Here is a 19,012-nt window from a genome sequence, read left to right on the forward strand (position 1 = left end):
CGATAACCTATATCCTAGTCTTTATGGAAGAAATATTATCTTTCTTCTTTTTTAATTTTATTTTGAGATGGGGCTTGCTAAGTTGCCCAGAATAGCAAAGAATTTGTGATCCTTCTGCCTCAGCTTCAAAGTAGTTGGGATTACAGGTGTGCACCACCACACCTGGTTCAGAAGGGTAATCTTCAAGGCATGCTTGATATTTAATGACAAAGAGAACACTTTTTGAGGTGTTGAATCTTTATGTCATGGACACAGAAAACGAGCACACTTTTAAAATCTACTAAAACCACCTCCCTTTATTATGCATATTGGTCTTTGACCTGAATTGGAAAGGGGATCCCCCCCCCCCCCCCCCCATGTTGATAAATAGACATTGGGCCTTCGGTCAATTAGACCTTCAGTTGAATTTTCCTTATATTGAAAAATGGAAAAAAAAATCACTTGAGGTGTGGAAGATTAATTTCATCCCTCCTTGTCATGGGCCTGGAATATTAAACTGGTTTGTTGTGGCTGTTTATCATCTAAGCAACTGCACAGGTGTGTATTCACTGCAGTGGGGATTCATCTGTATATCTGATCTGTTTTGTTGAATCTTGTCAGAGGTTAACAATTAGAGGATATAGAGGTAGAGACATCAGGGCCAGTGAGACCCTTTGGTACCTTCTTTTGGTGGTGATTTTTACATTAGAAGCCAAGAGCTTTGTAGTCCCTTGTGGAGCAGCCCAGCAATGTTGCGGTGAGGATATCAGCCATGGTTGCTCACTCCTTTAGTAAAACCTCCTGGCTTTGTTGTCACTCTTCATCTACGAAGAACTACAGGGTTGAATAATAGCTTGTCATTGAAGAAAATAATGATGCTGTGATCTTCATGAATAGCTTAAAAGATGACTTCCCATTTATGCCATCATCTACTGAGGAAGGCCACCATGGTGTACACCATGAGATCTAGAGTAATTGAGGAATGTTTTGGCGAGCCATATTGGAGATAAACATGGAGATGACAGCTTCTCCAGAGAACACCTTTGGCTTTGGACTGGAACCTACCTAGATGTGAACCCAAGGCCTGCTGCATGGAGCTGGGCTGGTCGCTTAATTTGTAGGGCCCTCTGGCGAAGCCCCTGACACTTAAAGACATGCTTAGTGGATACTCCTGCCTCTTCCCTGGGAGGTTGTGTTTTCCTCCCTCTGCACCGTGCTTCTGCAGTGGCTGGTTTGGTGGCCCTTGTGCAGAGAGCTCAGTGTGTTGATTCCCTGGGTGTCCACGTGGTGTCCTCCGCTGAGGTCCTGATTGACGCTCTCTTTCATCTGCAGGTGCCCGAGATCATCAGCTCCATCCGCCAGGCTGGGAAGATCGCCCGCCAGGAGGAGCTGCGCTGCCCCTCGGAGTTTGACGACACGTTTGCCAAGAAGTTTGAGGTGCTCTTCTGCGGCCGCGTGACAGTGGCTCACAAGAAGGCCCCCCCAGCGCTGATTGATGAGTGCATCGAGAAGTTCAACCACGTCAGCTGCAACCAGCGGGCAGACTGCGACCAGGCACCAGAGCCCCGCAGGCCCATGCGCAAGTCCTTCTCCCAGCCCGGCCTGCGCTCTCTGGCCTTCAGGAAGGAGTTTCAGGATGCCAGCCTCCGAAGCGGCAGTTTCTTCAGTTCTTTTGAGGAAAATGACATTGAGAACCACCTGATTAGTGGACACAATATTGTGCAGCCAACAGATATTGAGGAAAATCGAACTATGCTCTTCACGGTAAAATATTGTCAAGTGTTGTGCTCATCTGTGGTGCGACACCTGTTCAACAGAAAATCTGCTTTATTGAGTGAAGATTCTTAGTAAATTGCTTTTGGATTTATGTGAGAATCCATATATTTTCATACTGAATAATTTTTTATTGAGGATAAAATCCTTATGTTAGCCACAAGCCTTTAAAACCACCAGAGGGAAGCATGAAGAGAATCCATCTCATGCTTGTATAATTTTTATCTTATTTCCACTTCCCATAGTTTTAAATCTACCTTTTCAATGGAGAGAATACTTCAGATATGGAAAAGAGGCCAAAAGAGGGATTTTCAAAAACATGTATTTATTTCAAGTAATATATTTTAGCAAAATCCTTTAGGTGGAAAATACTCTCTTTACTATTGTCTTAATTTATAAAACTTTCATCCTTTGTTAATTTGGATAATTTGGTTTGTGAATAACCTATATTTGAAGTTTATACCCAAACTGAAATATTAGTCTAGCTAGTTGCATGGTTTTTTCTTAGATGAAAATTGTTAAACTGACAGTGAATCAAATGCCAGAAAAGGATGGATAGGGGAGCTATCCCTCTTGTGGTTGGCTGCTCTGGGTTCTTTTGGAGGCTTGCCCTCCTGGGGGAGCCCCTGGGTCTGAGCTGATGCAGTGAGTGAGTCCCTACTGATGTAAGGAGCTAGTTTTCCTTGATTCCCTTTCTGTCTGTTCTTGCTTAATGCTGACTTTCCATAGTGAGCAAAATTGCCTTGAATGTAATACATTATTATGTAATCTAATGTATTCTGTGCATTATTAACCCAAAGCAGTGAAATGCTTGGAGTAATGAAGCTGGCCAGTTGGGTTAATGCTGTGTAAATGTGTGCAGTTGTAAAATCCAGGTGGTGTGACAGGGTAAATAAGACTGATTTCTTCCTCTTTCTTTGTTGACCTTGTGATACTGAGTGCTGTGTCTGCAGTCAGACTTGCACTTTAATCTGTGTTTAACCTATCCCTTTTTTTCCCCCCAAAAAAACTTGTCATTGAGATAATTGCTCAGTGCATTTATCTACATGTTCTTATTGTGTGACAGCTGTGTACATGGACTCTTTTTTTGTTTTTGTACCAAGGATCAAATCCACGAAGGTTTAACTACTGAGCCACGTCCAGAGGCCTTTTTTATATTTTGTTTAGGGACAGGGTCTCACTAAGTTGCCTAGGGCCTCCATAAGTTGCTGAGGTTGGCTTTGAACTCTCAGTCCTCCTGCCTTTCAGCCTCCTGAGCCACTGGGATTACAGGCGTGCGCCACTGCACCCAGCTGTACAGCTATATATGGACAGTAGTGAATGCGACAGGCATGGTCTCTGCATGTGTGGAATTTAGATTCCAGCAAGCAAGATGGGCAGCTGATTGCATTGTTAGTTTATCTAGTACAATTGCCGTGCATGCTGCAGAAGAGAGGTAGAAGGTGCTGTGAGAATGCTCAGGGAATCAGGAATGGCTTCTTTGAGGCCGTGATTTTTTTTTTTTTTTTTAATGGTACCAGAGATTGAACCCAGGGTGCCCCACCACTGAGCTTTTAATTTTTATTTTGAAACAAGGTCTTGCTAAGTTGATGGGACTAGTCTAGAATTGTAACCCTGCTTCCTCAACTTCCCAAGTAGTTGGGGTTACAGGCATTCTTTATTAAAGAATTCCTTTAATATCTGTCGTACAACAGAAGTGCTAAAGGTATAACAAGTGTTTTCTGAGTATTTGATTTTTGATATTATATTTCTTTCTCTTTTTAATGAAGAAAACTTCTGTTTTCTTCATTATGTAGAAACCTCCTATGCAGGTTTGTGTGTTCTGAGCTTATTGCAACTTTTGGATATTTACTCTTTTCCTCTCAGAGAAGATTGCTGCCCTATGTAGATGAATGTGCTTCAGTTGTCCTGTGCCACTTGAAATCTGTGGAATAAATTTAGAAGCTTTGAAATGATTTCCCGTAACTGTATAGTTAGAACTTTATGAGAACATGCCCTTTTGCCTCTTTATTTTCATAGGTTATGACCTGCAACAGTTTGTGTGATAAATTTGAATTCAACTTTCATGAGAAGCTGGTCTCTTTTTTTTTTTTTTTTTTGTCTTTTTTAAGATTGGCCAGTCTGAAGTTTACCTCATCAGTCCTGACACCAAAAAAATAGCACTGGAGAAAAATTTTAAGGAGATATCCTTTTGCTCTCAGGTAAATGGAGACTGATTGTTGGTTTGATTGCAAATGAATCAATTAAAGAATTCCTTTAATATTTGTCATACAAAAGAAGTGCTAAAGGCATAACAAGTGTCTTCTGAGTATTTGATTTGCAATATTGTGTTTCTTTCTCTTTTAGAATATTAAGGCAAATTATAAATATTATCTTGAAATAAAAAGATTTGCCCTTACCTAAAATATACTGGAGAAAATAGATCTACTGTAAATTTTTTTCAGTTCGTGGTATTCCCCAGTCATAATTACTAGGGTTGTGGGTCTGTGTGTATGTCTTATATATGTTTATTCAAGCGTATAGTACATATGTATTTATCTTACAGAAGTTCAGAACTTTTTAGTATCAATATATCATCATTATTTCTTCTTCTTTAAAATAGAGTAGATAGGGCTTATCTTTGAGGATGTTTTACCCAGAATGTAGTTATCTATGAAATCTTACATATTAATAATTTCCTAGGTATGTTTTATAGAGATTCATTTTAGAGGAATCTGTCAAGTATGATGAGCTGTGTCAGTTTCGTCCTTGTAAATACAAGATCACTTAAGTTAGTGTTTGGCTATTCTTTTAAACTTTGATTTTTAGATTTCTATAATAAGATATGATAAAAGTCTCAGTATTTCTTGATTTATAATGTGATCTGCTTGATTGTTCAAAAGTCATTTTTTCCAAAATATGAAAATAGTGATCTGTTTTTTTCCCCACATTTTTTATTGATGCATTATAGTTGTACATAATGGTGGAGTTTGTTGTTCCATTAATGTTCTTCCTTAGTAGGTGAAATATGGAACTGTTTTCAAAGATATTTTCCTAAATTGTATTTCCTTAAGTTCCCAGTATGTGTTTGATATGCTACTGGGGAACATTGATTGAGATGCCAGGCTCTATCAGGGATTACTTACTTACTAGAAAATAGTTGGCCTGAAAGTGAGATTATCCACAGAATTTTCATCTTGATTTGCTTCTATTTTGGTTAAAATATTAAATGTTTTCTTTTATGATGTGATAGCTTAATTATTTCCTGAAGAAGTGCTGCCTGGGTTTCTGTAATCATCTGAACTCTATAGGCTGTCAGCAGTTGGCTCAGTGTGCTGGGGATTTCAGAAGACCTTGATATGTTAATATTTATGGGGGATGTCTCATCTGTATTTAAGTTGCTTCTGTTGGCTGTTGCTTTCAAAACATGTTTATATATTGATGTTTATTTGAAAGAGCTCTTAGGAAACTGTGGTATTACTTGGTCTTAGTATCTTCTGCTTAAAGCTTCTCTACTCTATATATGTGTAATTTTTTACTCAGTCATCAAACCAGTTTACTTCAGTATTTACTTTTTTTTGTTTTGTTTTTGGTTTATTTTTATGATACTGGAGATAAACATAAAGCCTTGTACATGCTAGGCAACATTGTACCACTGATCTACATCCTCATCCCCCTTACTTGTTTGTTATTTTAGAAGTACAACTATGTTTTAATTTTTTTAACCTTTATATATACATATGTTTGCATGTGTATGCACACACAGTTGCATTTCTTCATTAATCTTAGTTTGCCTTTGATTTTTCAATTTTTTGTGCTTTAAGAAAATTTTTAATTTTTTTTGTCATATTAAAATGAGTGCTGGGGATGTGGCTCAAGCGGTAGCGTGCTTGCCTGGCACGTATGCGGCCCGGGTTCGATCCTCAGTACCAAATACAAAACAAAGATGTTGTTTCCGCCGAAAACTAAAAAATAAATATTAAAATTCTCTCTCTCTCTCTCTTAAAAAAAAAAAAAAACGAGTACCAAAACTTAGTTCTCTCATGGGAGGCAATCAGAATAATAATTTAGTGGAGCAAAGTTAATTTTCTTATTTGAGAGGTGATTTTAAATATTTTTTTTTAGAATTTTTTAATATTTATTTTTCAGTTTTTGGTGGACACAACATTTTTATTTTATTTTATGTGGTGCCGAGGATTGAACTCAGCGCCCGGCGCATGCCAGGCAAGCACATTACCGCTTGAGTCGCATCCCAAGCCCCTTTTTTAAAAAAAAAATTTTTAAAGTTGTTGATGGACCTTTTTTTTAAAATTATTTATTTACATGAGGTGCTGAGAATCAAACCCAGTGCCTCGCATATGCAAGGCAAGCATTCTACCACTGAGCCACAACTCCAGCCCTTATTTTAAATATTTTTTGATTTTAAAATATCCGAAAAAATAGTAATTTTATAGTATTCCTTAAAACTGTGCTGTGTAAGCTTCATTGGTGTTTGGGGCAGTGGCGCCTCTGCTGATACAACTCAACTTGCGCTTATCTTCCCTTGCCTTCCGCAGGGCATCAGACACGTGGACCACTTTGGGTTTATCTGCCGGGAGTCTTCGGGAGGTGGTGGCTTCCATTTCGTCTGTTATGTGTTCCAGTGCACAAATGAAGCTCTGGTGAGAGAGGATGAGTGCTTCTTATCCAGAAGCTTATTGACAAGGAATTTCAACCTCACTGATTTTTCTGTCCTTAGCAAAACAGTGTAGCCTCACTGACATGTCATTATTTGGTTTTAATTATTTACTCATTATTTTCCTTTGACTAATAACTAGATAGTACACATCTGAGACTTATTTGGGTATGCATTTTAAATTTAAATTATTTTTGAAGAACATGCTCACTTTCACCTTCTGGTCTAATCTAGCATTTTAAAATGGCATTGGACTTTCAATCCTGAGAGGAATTTGCTTTCCACTAAGTATTTAATTTGTATTTTTACTTTTTTACCTTAGCTGCTTTAAGAGCTCTGAGCCTTTTAATTAGTATTTCTCAGATAATAATCTTAGTGTTGTTACCGCTATCATCCATCAACCTGTGGAGCAAGTCCAGAATAATCTCAGACTACCAACTCTGTTCCATAGCTTTCTTGACATCTCATCCCAGCCAATTTTAAATGGATTTTTTGCTGGCTTTAATTTCTCTTCTCTTCCATTAGGTTGATGAAATCATGATGACCCTGAAACAGGCTTTCACGGTGGCTGCAGTGCAGCAGACGGCAAAAGCGCCAGCCCAGCTGTGTGAGGGCTGCCCCTTGCAGGCCCTGCACAAGCTCTGTGAGAGGATAGAGGGTAAGTAGGAGCACTTGCAAGCTGTAATGTAGTGATGTGAAAGGCCCAGGAAAACTATAGATAGCAGCATCTGCTGCAGGATTTTGCCTAACAGAAGGTCCTGTTAGTCACAGGGATTGTAGGTACACTTACTGTGCAGTGGGTTATCTTCTATGTGTCAGGGATTTTGTGGGGTGCTGGGGATACGTAGATAACTATTTCCCCCTTTTACCATCTCCCTATCCAAGGTACTCTGAGGACAGTTGGGAAGTTAGAGAAACAAAGGCTACCAAACCAGTTGCCTAATGTTTATCAGTGTTTTGTTTATGGTCAGTCATGTTAGCCACTGCGGGAGACCTAGTAAGATAAGATGTAAAGAATTTTCACTAGGCTTCACCATTAGAAGGACATCAGTACCTCTTCCTGCACTGTTTTAATGAAGAGCAGAGCAGAAGGAAAGTTGCAGTCAAGGAGTGAATGGGAAAGCGTCACAGGTGCAGTGACTATGACCTTGGCTTCTAGAAACTTAGTGCAGGGAGAATCTGTAATGAAATGTTACGGTTTGCTGCTGATATTTACTGAAGATGTGCCAGGCACAGTGCTAAGTACTTTCTTTATTATCCTTTTAATCTTTTCTGTGTTTGTGGGAAGGAAAGGCTTCATTTATTTTGCATATTTAAATAAACTACTGTCTAATGAGCTCAGGATCCCGCCCCAGGTGGCTGTTACTTGCAGCTCTTGTCTTGGCAGAGACAAAGACAAAAAATGCTCAGGGAAGACCCTGGGTATCATCTGAGTTCTTCTTCTTCTTCTTTTTTTTTTTTTTTTTTTTTTTAAAGATTTTTTTTAAAAATATGGACATAATATCTTTATTTATTTTATTTATTTTTATGTGGTGTTGAGGATGGAACCCAGTGCCTCACCTGCAAGGCAAGCGCTCTGCCGCTGAGCTATATATAACCCCAGCCCTTCATCTGACTGCTTTTTTAGAATTGGAGAGAAGTTTGAGCATGGTCAGGGTGGACTGGAGGGGTCCCTCCTGAAGGAGGGTGGGAAATATACTTCAGGCAGGAAAGGAGATTCCGGTTGCCTCTCTTCCTGAGAGGGGACAAGGAGTAGCTAAGGTATGAGTGGTTTGGTGCCCACTGAGGGAATACAGAGGTGAAGGGGTTTATGCCTCGGTTTTTTTGATTTTGTATATTTTTCCATTTATTGGAGAATCTCTAAAACATTTTTGTGTGGTTTTCAAGTGTTGCATGATTTAAATTATGCACATTAAAAAAGCAAAGAAAGATTTCATTTCTTGTGTATCTAGAATACTTATTATACACTATAAATGAAAAGAAAAACCACATTGATATTCAGATCTGAGTTCCTTTTTTATTGTAAAAATACACATAAAAAATTTGCCATTTTAATTTTTTTTTAAAGCATACAGTTGAGTAGCATTAAATCCATTTACATTATTGGGTAACCATCACCACCGTCAATCTTTTTTATCTCCCCCAAATGCAGCCCCTTAAATACTAACTCCTCTGTTCTACTCCCAACCTCTGGCATCTACCATTCTATTTTTTGTTTCTGGGAATTGGATTACTCCAGGTAAATTCATATAAGTGGAATTATATAGTATTTGTCTTCTTATTTCTGGTTTATTTCACTTAGCATAATGTCCTCTCAATTTTTTCATGTTGTAGCTGTGTCAGAATTTCATTTCTTTTTTAAGGCTGAATAATATTCTATCACACATATATACAACATTTTAATTATTCATTTATTTATTTGTGGACATTGGTTTGTTTCTATCTTTTGGCTATTGGTGTACAAATATCTGTCCAAGTTTCTGCTTTCAGTTGTTTGGAAGTTGACATTGCTGGATCATATGACAATTCTATGCTTAATTTTTGTAGGAAGATCCATAATATTCGCCAACAGTTACACCATTTTACATTCCCACTGTCACTGCAGTTGACAATTTGCAATTTTTTTACATCCCCACCAAAACTCGTTATTTTGTTTTTCTTTTTTAATAACTATTTAATGAATTAAATGAAATTAACCAAATTTGCTATATATAGAATTTAACATTACAACCTCCAACTCTTCCATGTTAATCCCTTGTTCTAGTGAAGAAATTAAATTCCAACAAACTATTTTTTTCTTCATTGTTCCTTTAATGAGTTCCAAACCATCTTTTCTTCCTTAATTTTTATCTCATTTTTTTTGGCTCTAACCAGTAGGGGAGTGGTCTCAGTAAAGTGTGAGGCCCTTCAGCTCTGGGGAGATCTTTTAATGTGACAGGTTCAGCTTCTTCAGCAACAACTTTCATGGGACTGAGACACAAAAACAGGACCTCACTTATAAAGAAGATCCTCATATGGGCCACCAAGGTACATCATGGGAAGAGACGTCTCTGAAGAAGGGTCTGGGAAGTTCCCAGAGAGAAGTCAGAACCAGCAAAGTTCTTGACATACAAGAATTTCAGCACGCCCAAGTCAGAGACAGAGATTTATTTAGGAAAGGAAAGCAAAGGAACGTTCAAGGGAGCATGTGGGCCTTCTTCAGAGGGAGAAACAGCAAACAAAGAAACAGCCTTTTTTCTTTCTTTTTTGATGATAGGCATCTTAATGGATGTGACATGGTATCTGATTTCTCCTTTAAAGTAAGATAGATTAATAGGTGACATTTTAAAGTCTGGGAACATTCATTGTGTGTACAGTGCTCTTCAAAGTGAACATGATTCATATGTTTGACTCTGTTTTCCAAGTTGTTGCTGTTTGCTGACATTAAACAAAATATTTCTGGGAATGAAAGAAGTTTTGCTTTAACTAGCACTCCCAACCCAGAGGATCACTAACCCTTTCCTAGTGGTTGTCAAGATAAGGCAAATGATGACGGAAATGTCCCTTAAGAGCTTATTAAGAAGCCAGCCATGACTTTGGCCTTGAAGATAAAGCAGATCATGATCTGCAGAACTGGAATACTTCCAGGATTCCACTTGATAAATCTTTCTTTGGTCTGGCTTAGATTTAAGAAAGTTAAAACTGAAAAGTTTTAAAACTGCTGTAGTTTTAGAAATTATCATTTAATCCTTTTTTTTTTTTCCCACAAAATTCAGCCAAGGCAAAAAGTTCTACTACTGTAAGAACAAGCCATTAAACAGTGCCCTCGGAAGTCTAGGGAGGTATGTTTTACCTATATGAAAAGAAGCTTTTTTAGAACTATAAGTGGCACATTATCAGAAGCATCCTTAGCAAAGGAGATGTTGATTATTTTAAGGATAGTTTTGGAGTTCCTTGCTTTTTGCTATTGTGTTCCTAATAAGTAGAATGATGAGGTTTTTAAAATTATTGTATGCTGCTTTAAGGGTAGTCCTAACAGGAAGTTATGATTTGACCAAGAACTCCATAAATGTGGAATGGACCAGTGACATGGTCCCAAGGAGAATTAGAGACTGTGTTTTCTTAATTGGTTGGTGTCATTGAGTTATGCCCCAGAATCTGTAAAATAGAATAAATACACTGTAGGTGTCAGTGATGTTGGAGAAGCCACTCAAAATGCAGGTGCAACCTATAAGAGGTGCAGCTTTCCTCAGTCCTGTGCTTGAACTGTATGACTCTGCAGGTGCCATGGTGTGTATGTGGTACTTTGCTTAAAGTTCAGAGGAGCATTTGGGGGATTACTAAAATAATTATACTCTCTCTGGGACAAAATAATGAGAATCCCCTCTACTCCGGTACCCTTTTCTACTTTGTTCCTTGCCTGTGCCCCCAAACTCTTTTGGCATCACATGGGGCCCTGGAGGGGAGATGCCTTCAGCATGGTTGCTGGAGTGGCAGAAGGTAGAGAGAAGCCATGTGAAAGGTGCTGAGACCTGAGTGGGACTGGTAGGTTTGAAATGAGCAGAAATAACCTGGTGCCTTGAGGCATCCTGCATCAGGCTGAGACTGCAGGATCCCTTCACAGTGCTGGAATGAAGAAGAGCCTGTGCCCTCTGATTTCACCTGAAATTGTCAAGCGTATAGTCTAACTCTTCTAGTCTGACACTCCTTAGAGCTTAGGGATTTTCTCCACTTGTGAATGTTTCATCAAATAATGTGCTGTTTCCAAAACATGATGCCTAGATGATGTCAGAGATGTCTGCCATTTTGGGGGAGGATTTTTAACTAGTGATTACTGAGTGTTTACTTTATTCATAAATGTAAGCATATTTTGCTTCCACATTTAAGTAGTTTGTTTTTGTAATGCTGGGTATTGAACTCAAGGCCTCATGCATGAGGAGCAGGCACTCTGCCACTGAGCTACATCCCCAGCCCCACATTTAAGTGGTTGATACCATGAAACCTGTGTCTGCTTCCCTGGCTTTATATGACAGACGGCTGGCCAGGAAAGTATGTGAATTGCATGTCGACAAACCCACCTATCCTTTGCACCTTAGCCCATCTCTGAATTCACTCTGTTTTGAAGCCACCTGGATCAGGAGACTTGGCTCTCCTAATCAAGGGAGTTGGTAGAATCTTTCAGTTTGGGTTCTGGAGGCAGACAGATGTGGTTCAGATTCTAACTGTAACTTGACTGATGACCTTGGACAAATGCTTGACTTTGTTGTGTCTCAGTTCCTTATCTATACTTCCTAAAAACACAGTGCCTACTTCAAGGATAATTTTGAGGAATAAATGCGATAGTGCCCATGAAGTGTTAGGGAAGTGGGATACCACTCACAAAATGTTGGGTAGCCTCTTGGGGTTATCTTGGGTTCAAACAAATAAAAGAGAATGACTTCTAGATGCAGAGATTGCAGCAGCAATGAGACAGGGCAGCCACTTCTGTCTCGGCTCAGCCGTTAGCTGGGGGCTGCTGGGCCTCCTGACCTGGCAGTCTCCTGCTTCTCTGGGTTTTAGCTGTAAGGTGAAGGTATGATGTCCAAGTTCCTACAGACAAGCCCCTGCCCAGGGGCACCCCCAAGGATGAGCAGGGAGTGGTCTTAGGTAAGAAGGACTTCCTTTGGGACAAGAGGAATGGGGGGGGGGGCAGTTTTTTTTCTTATGTCAATTGGGTCAGCAAATTCTTTCATTCTCAATCTTCTCATCTTGTGTGGCATTTATCTCTGGTCATCAAGGAAACACAAAACAGGGCCAAAGTCTTATTTGTGTGGGGATGCAATTTCTTAAATATCAGATTCTGGTGGACACTAAAATTTTACATAGTGATTTTATTCTTATAACTGTACCTTAACCCTTTGTGATGTTAATCAAATGGGCTAAACACTATTAGTAAATGTGATAGGAAAGGAAGATTGTTAGCTACATGAATTAATTTTATGTGAAAGAAATCTCATGCAAGAGAAAAATGTAGGTCATTTTTCAAAACCAAGAGTAATCGTTTTTTTCTTCAGAAAAAGTTTTCTTGTTTACATATAAATGTCCACATGAATTTATGGTTTTTCTGAGGAGAATGTCTGATTGTGTGAAGTGTTTTAACATGGAGAAAGTAATTTGGAACCTTGCAGACTTGAGGAAGAGTCCAAGTGGGTGGTCTTTGGAAATTATGTGGACCCTCTGGGCCTCAGTTTTCCTAACTGAAATGGGGGTAACAGCACCCTCTTCATCACCCTCTTCACCCTGTTTTGAGAATCACAGGAAATGATGCAGGTGCTCAATACACAGTGCCTACGACATCGGCGCTCATTTGAAAGGTGGTGACAGTGCTAACACTGGGACACTCACCAATGGGAATTCCCACAGAACCTTGGCAGCCTGAAGTGGGTGGGTAAGGAATGAAGGGAGGGAGCCCGGAAGACGATGCTAAGTAGCTTTTCATGTCTCTTTTTTTCCCCTCTCTCAACAGGAATGAATTCTTCCAAAACCAAACTAGAACTCCAAAAACACCTGACAACATTAACTAATCAGGAACAGGCAACTATTTTTGAGGAGGTTCAGGTATAGTACATAGTTTTTAATTTCTAGTGGGAGAGAAAAGGCAGGCTCTGACCTGTGAACTGTTCTGTGCAGAGAGTAGTGCAAGTGGTGTTGTCACGGCCCGAGGAAGGGCCCCAGGTTCCTCTTGGTGTTAGCTCTAACGGTCCTGCAGAGAGACCGCTGCATCAGAACTGCAGAGTCACTTCACGTCTCAGCTTCCAAGGGGAAACTGATGAAAAGTGACATCTCTCCTAGAAAACTATGTTAGTCTAGAGGGGAAATTGCAAAAGGGAAAGAACCTCAGCCTGGAAGAGAGGACCTGCATGGTGGTCTCCACACTGTCCTCTGCCCCCTGGGAACTTCTGCCAGCCCCTTCCTACTCAGCATTTCCCTGAGTGTGGCAATTAAATGAAACGTTTTGTATGTGAATTTGAACACAGCTGTCTCTCCCCCTGCTTTTTTTTTTTTTTTAAGTTTTAAAAATAAATGTAGATCCTGTTTTCTACTTAGAATCATATAAGATATCAAACTAGAAATTAAAAAAACAAAACCACAAAACAGAACAATAACCAAGTTCATCAACTTTCTGATTTAAACAACCTGGAAAGCAGCTCTTTACGCAGCGTTTTGCTGCATCATATCTTGGGGAAACACTGCCGCGTATGCTGGCATGTCGGTGGTCTGTTCTGCATGAATCTTTAATGAGCTCTTCACAAATTTCATATCTGCTTTAGGTCCGAAGCATTTTCTATGGTTTCTTTTCACTTTTCTAGGTAGGTGAACACCCCAGGACAGAGAATAAATATCTTTTTTTGGAGGGGGACACAGTGACCAGGAGATTCTACAAATAAAGGAGTGATTGAGCAAAACGGGACTGGCCATTGTGTGGGCTGGGTTCTCTCTCCTTGCTCACTGTGGAAAGTCTCCAGATAGGGCCCACAATCTTTTTTTTTTTTTTTTTAATTTCTGTGAAAGATTAAAGTAGTGTCCTTTTTAAATCACATGCTAGCGTTCTTCTGTTCCCTTGTTCTCCTCCTGCTGTGGGATTGGCACCTACTTGTAGAAAAAAAGAAAAACTCATGGGAAAGTGAACAGACACTTCTCAGAGGAGGACATACAGTCAATCAACAAGTACATGAAAAAATGCTCACCATCTCTAGCTGTCAGAGAAATGCAAATCAAAACCACCCTAAGATACCATCTCATTCCAGTAAGATTGGCAGCCATTATGAAGTCAAACAACAACAAGTGCTGGCGAGGATGTGGGGAAAAGGGTACACTTGTACATTGCTGGTGGGACTGCAGATTGGTGCAGCCAATTTGGAAAGCAGTATGGAGATTTCTTGGAAAGCTGGGAATGGAGCCACCATTTGACCCAGCTATTCCCCTTCTTGGTCTATTCCCTAAAGACCTAAAAAGAGCATGCTACAGGGACACTGCTACATCGATGTTCATAGCAGCACAATTCACAATAGCAAGACTGTGGAACCAACCTAGATGCCCTTCAATAGACGAATGGATAAAAAAAATGTGGCATTTATACACAATGGAGTATTACTCTGCATTAAAAAATAACAAAATCATAGAATTTGCAGGGAAATGGATGGCATTAGAGCAGATTATGCTAAGTGAAGCTAGCCAATCCCTAAAAAACAAATGCCAAATGTCTTCTTTGATATAAGGAGAGTAACTAAGATCAGAGTAGGGACGAAGAGCAGGAGAAGAAGATTAACATTTAACAGGGATGAGAGGTGGGAGGGAAAGGGAGAGAGAAGGGAAATTGCATGGTAATGGAAGGAGACCCTCAGGGTTATACAGTGGAGTGGGTAGAGAGAGAGGAGGGGAGGGGAGGGGAGAGGTGGGGAGGGGGGATGGTGGAGGATGGGAAAGGCAGTGGAGCACAACAGACACTAGTATGGCAATATATAAATCAATGGATGTGTAACTGATGTGATTCTGCAATCTGTGTATGGGGTGAAGGTGGGAGTTCATAACCCACTTGAATCAAAGTGTGGAATATGATATGTCAAGAAATTTGTAATGTTTTGAACAACCAACAATAAAAAATTTAAAAAAAAAAATAAATTTCACAAATGGCCCAGAGGGTAATTGCTCCTTCCTTTGTTTTTATTTTCTGAATCTAACTCGAGACTCACTACTTTATTTTTTCTTAAAGAATCCTCTTAGACAAATGTAATGTGATTTGTACTTGGAATTCAGAAATAGATGGACCATTTGCTGCTAATTATTGATGTACTTAGACTTGAAGCCTAGGCACAGTGATGACCCACTTCCTGGCCTAGCGTTGCCAAGTCAGTTTGGGGAGCATCTTTCTGGCAAGTGTGAAGCACAAATCTCCCTGCCTAGTGTGGGTTTTCACTTTTATTTAGGCAGCCACACATGGCTTTCCCTAAAATGGTGTGGTGACTCAGTGTAGGCAAATGTTCTGAAGCAGTAAGGAGCTGCTATTGGGTATGATTCTGAGAGCTTCTTCTCCATGCAGGATTTCAGATATCCCACACATTATGGCAAAGAGACTTCAGGAAAAACAAACAAAAAGTAGGTGATGAAAGTTTACTTAAAAAAAAAAAAAAAAAAAGTTTAGTTAATATCCCAGAGTCCAATGTGTTTTTCTAGACTCTGCAGAATTTTTGGTTGCTCTGAACCAAAGAGAAGTGACATTTTCCATTGGCTTGAAAAGTCCAGCTCATATTTTGGTTGTCAGCATGGCTCTTTCTTGAATGATACAAACTGACTTGGCTCTTTTCCTCTGATAGCTTATTAATGGTCTTTGTGGTTTTCGTATAGTATTTTCTAAACCAAGTCATTGTTTCTTTTTAGGTAGCACTGCCTGATAATCTTTTGAAAAATGTACATTTCAAAAAGATAAAGGCAGATTTGCTGTTTTATGAATCCTTTTATAATGGAATAGTGTATGTTTCTTAGTAGTCTTTGCTGGAGGGTACTTTGTGTCAAGGGCAAATTTTCATGAGGCAATTAATATTAAAATTAATGGCTTATATTAAATAGTTTTGAAAGCATACATACCATATTTAGTTTTTTGTAAATGAATGTTTAATGTAAAAAAAAAAAAAAAACAGAACCATGAAGAAAAATAAATATCTATGGCAATGATACGGGGGCCGGTTGCTGCTAACTTTGAGTACCCCTAGGGGTCAGATGGGCATGTGGGCATTAGCCCTTCTGCTTACTTAAGACAGGACGCGTGGTACCACAGAGCCAGCTTTTATCTGTGACCTGTTTGGTGTGATTTTTAAACACACCTGGCACATATGAAGATGATGCTCTGGCGTCTTGCTCCCCTGCTGCGGCACTGCCACAGGTTGCATAGGTATAGATGGGTTGCCTTGAGCATGAAGAATTATTTTTCAAGATGGAGTAGGGCTAGTCAAAAAAAAAAGCCTCAAAGTCTAATTCTTGGAATGACTGTATTTCAGAGAATGATTTAATTAAATACTGAACTGATGATAAATCAAGTAGATTTGTATTCAGTAGGCATTAGTGATTCATTAAATAGCATGACTTTTCACAAGTTAAGGATTAATGGTCAGAAGAAATTTCACTTTTTAAAGCATGTATATCAAATTGGTTGGATTTCCCATGGTTTTAAAAATTATTTCATATAAAGATTTGATTATAATTTTTAAAAAGATATCAAAATATTGTATTCAAATGCAGTCTTTTAAATTTTTATTTATTTTTTAATTTCTTAAAATTTTTTATACTTTTTTCAAATACACTTGTTCTTTTGCTTGTAATTTTTTCTTCTATTTTTTTCCCCACAGCTATTATTAGTGCATTATAGTTGTACAGAGTGATGAGTTTTGTTGTTACATATTTGTGCATGCATACAATGTGACCTTATATTGGCCAAATCACTTCCCAGCAGTTTCCCCCTCCCTCCCTACCTCCCATCTGCATTGCCCTTTTAATAGGTCCTTTGGAACACCACTGACTTAATTAGTACTGTGGTATTCATTATTTGTGTTGGAAATTTATTTTTCAGTGACCTTTACAATTTACAAGATGCTCATAGAAATGAGGTTAAGAAATGTGGCAAAAATGGTGTTACTTTCAGCAGGTAATTTGTTGTTGTTTTTTAAAATTTGGAATTGAAGTGTAACATACCTGTAGAAGAACACACACATTAATAGTGTGTAGTTCAGTGACTTTTTATTTTGGTGGTGCTGGAGATTGAATCCAGGGCCTCAGGCATGCTAGGCAAGCACTCTACCACTGAGCAACATCCTCAGCCCTCTTGGATTTTGAGACAGGGTTTCACTGAGTTGCCAGGGCTGGTCTTGAACTTACATCCTCTTGCCTCCTCCTGAGTACCTGGGATTACAGGTGTGTGCCACCACTTCCAGTTCAGTGAATTTTTGTAAGGTGAACATACCTATGAATCCAGAGCCAAGAAAAGAAGTCGAGCCCCTCCAGTGCCACAGAGTCCCACCTGGTTACTGCCCCCCACCCTACCCAACCATCATACAAATTTTTGACACCATAGGTGACTTTGTGAACTAGCATGTGATTTTTTGACTGCAAAGTTCTGTTATACAAGTTTATTCTCCGTTATTTTTTTTTAATTTGTCTGATTAATGAATGAATGCTATACTTTTAAGAAATAATGATTTGCCACTCTTGAGAATGGTGAGGTCTCTTAAGAAGTTTCAGGGTAGTGACATTTGGCTAATCTGTTTGAACCCAATAGGAGGGCAGCCTCTCTTCAAATTTCAGAATCATTTTGAGAAAAGATTTAGTTCTTGACCTTGTGTGACCCCGTAGACATGTGACTCTGCTGTAGCAACTTCCTCTGATATGTGGCAGCTCTGGGATGTGATTTCTGATTTAGGGGCTTCAGTTTCAAATGGGAAGTAATTGTGGCAGTGCACTGCACCCAGTTGTCCTGTCATTTTCTGCCTCCGGTAGTTTCTTTCATGTACATTTGAAGGAAAAAAAATGTACTAATACTCCTCCTTTTTTGGTATTTTGAAATAAGCAATTAAGAAGAGTCTTTCTAAGCAAAGCACACATTTTCCCGTGAGTAGCCCAGGGTTTAAAGATACAGGAAGCAAAGAGCAGGTCAACCTACCGCTGCCTGTCCCTGCTCAGAGGTCTCTCATAATTCCTGTCTGCTTCCCTCAGTCTTTTTAAAAGCAGTTATTTTAGGTTTACAGAAAAATTGGGTGGAAAGTACAGAGAGTTCCCTTATAACTTTACAATTTCCTCTTATTGTTAACATCTTGCATTGGTGTGGTACATGTGTTACAACTGATGAGCCAGTATTTGCTACGTTATTAACTAAAGCTCATAGTTGACATTAGGGTTCTCTCCGTTACACATTATAGGATTTTAACAAATGTATAATGTCTTGTGCCCATCATTACAGATCACATAAAGTAGTTTCACTGCTCTAAAAATCCCTTGTGCTCAGCCTGTGTATCCTTCTTTTCTTCCAATCACTGATAGCCACTGAATTATTTTTTTTTCTTTACAGTTTTCATAGTCTTCCTTTTCCAGACTGTTATATTGTTGAAATTACACAGCATACAGCTTTTTCAGGATGGCTTAATAATATGAGGTCCCTCCATATCTTTTTGTGGCTTGGCAGCTCATCTCTTTCTGTTGCTGAGTAATACCCCATCCCATGGATGTGCTGCAGTTTATTTATCCATCTGCCTATTGTAGGACATGTTGGTTGCTTCCAAGTGTTGATAATTATGAATAAAGCCGCTGTAAACATCCATGTACAGGTTTGTGTATGGACATGTGTCTTCAGCTCATTTGGGTAAATGCCAAGGAGTATAATTGCTAGTTCATGTGGTAAGGGTAATTTAATTTTATAAGGAACTGCCAAACTGTCTTCCACAGCTGCTGTACTGTTTTGTAGTCCCACCAGCAATGAATGAGAGCTTCTGTTGTTCTGTAGACTTTTAGTCTCAGTATATCCATAACCTTCTTGGGATCTAGAAGTAATTAAGTTGGATCTTGGCATTTGCACACTACTTTCCTTTTTTGAGGTTCTAATAC

General features: G+C 39.1%; 1 protein-coding gene across 5 annotated transcripts in view; it reads left to right on the forward strand.

The window, feature by feature from the left end:
* The window catches only part of Tbc1d1 (TBC1 domain family member 1), a 220,853-nt gene that overhangs the window by 116,516 nt on the left and 85,325 nt on the right, over window positions 1-19,012 (forward strand). For all 5 annotated transcript variants that reach the window (XM_046447077.2, XM_046447305.2, XM_046447393.2 and 2 more), the window contains 5 exons: window positions 1,312-1,743; window positions 3,864-3,953; window positions 6,288-6,392; window positions 6,932-7,064; window positions 12,891-12,982. In XM_046447077.2, coding sequence (XP_046303033.1) covers window positions 1,312-1,743; window positions 3,864-3,953; window positions 6,288-6,392; window positions 6,932-7,064; window positions 12,891-12,982 — 852 coding nt within the window. The remainder of the gene's footprint in view (window positions 1-1,311; window positions 1,744-3,863; window positions 3,954-6,287; window positions 6,393-6,931; window positions 7,065-12,890; window positions 12,983-19,012) is intronic.

The sequence above is a fragment of the Marmota monax genome, unplaced genomic scaffold (genome assembly GCF_021218885.2).
Source record: "Marmota monax isolate L192 unplaced genomic scaffold, Marmota_monax_Labrador192_F-V1.1 WCK01_AAM20220418_F8-fsc00025, whole genome shotgun sequence".
NCBI classification, from domain to species: domain Eukaryota; kingdom Metazoa; phylum Chordata; class Mammalia; order Rodentia; family Sciuridae; genus Marmota; species Marmota monax.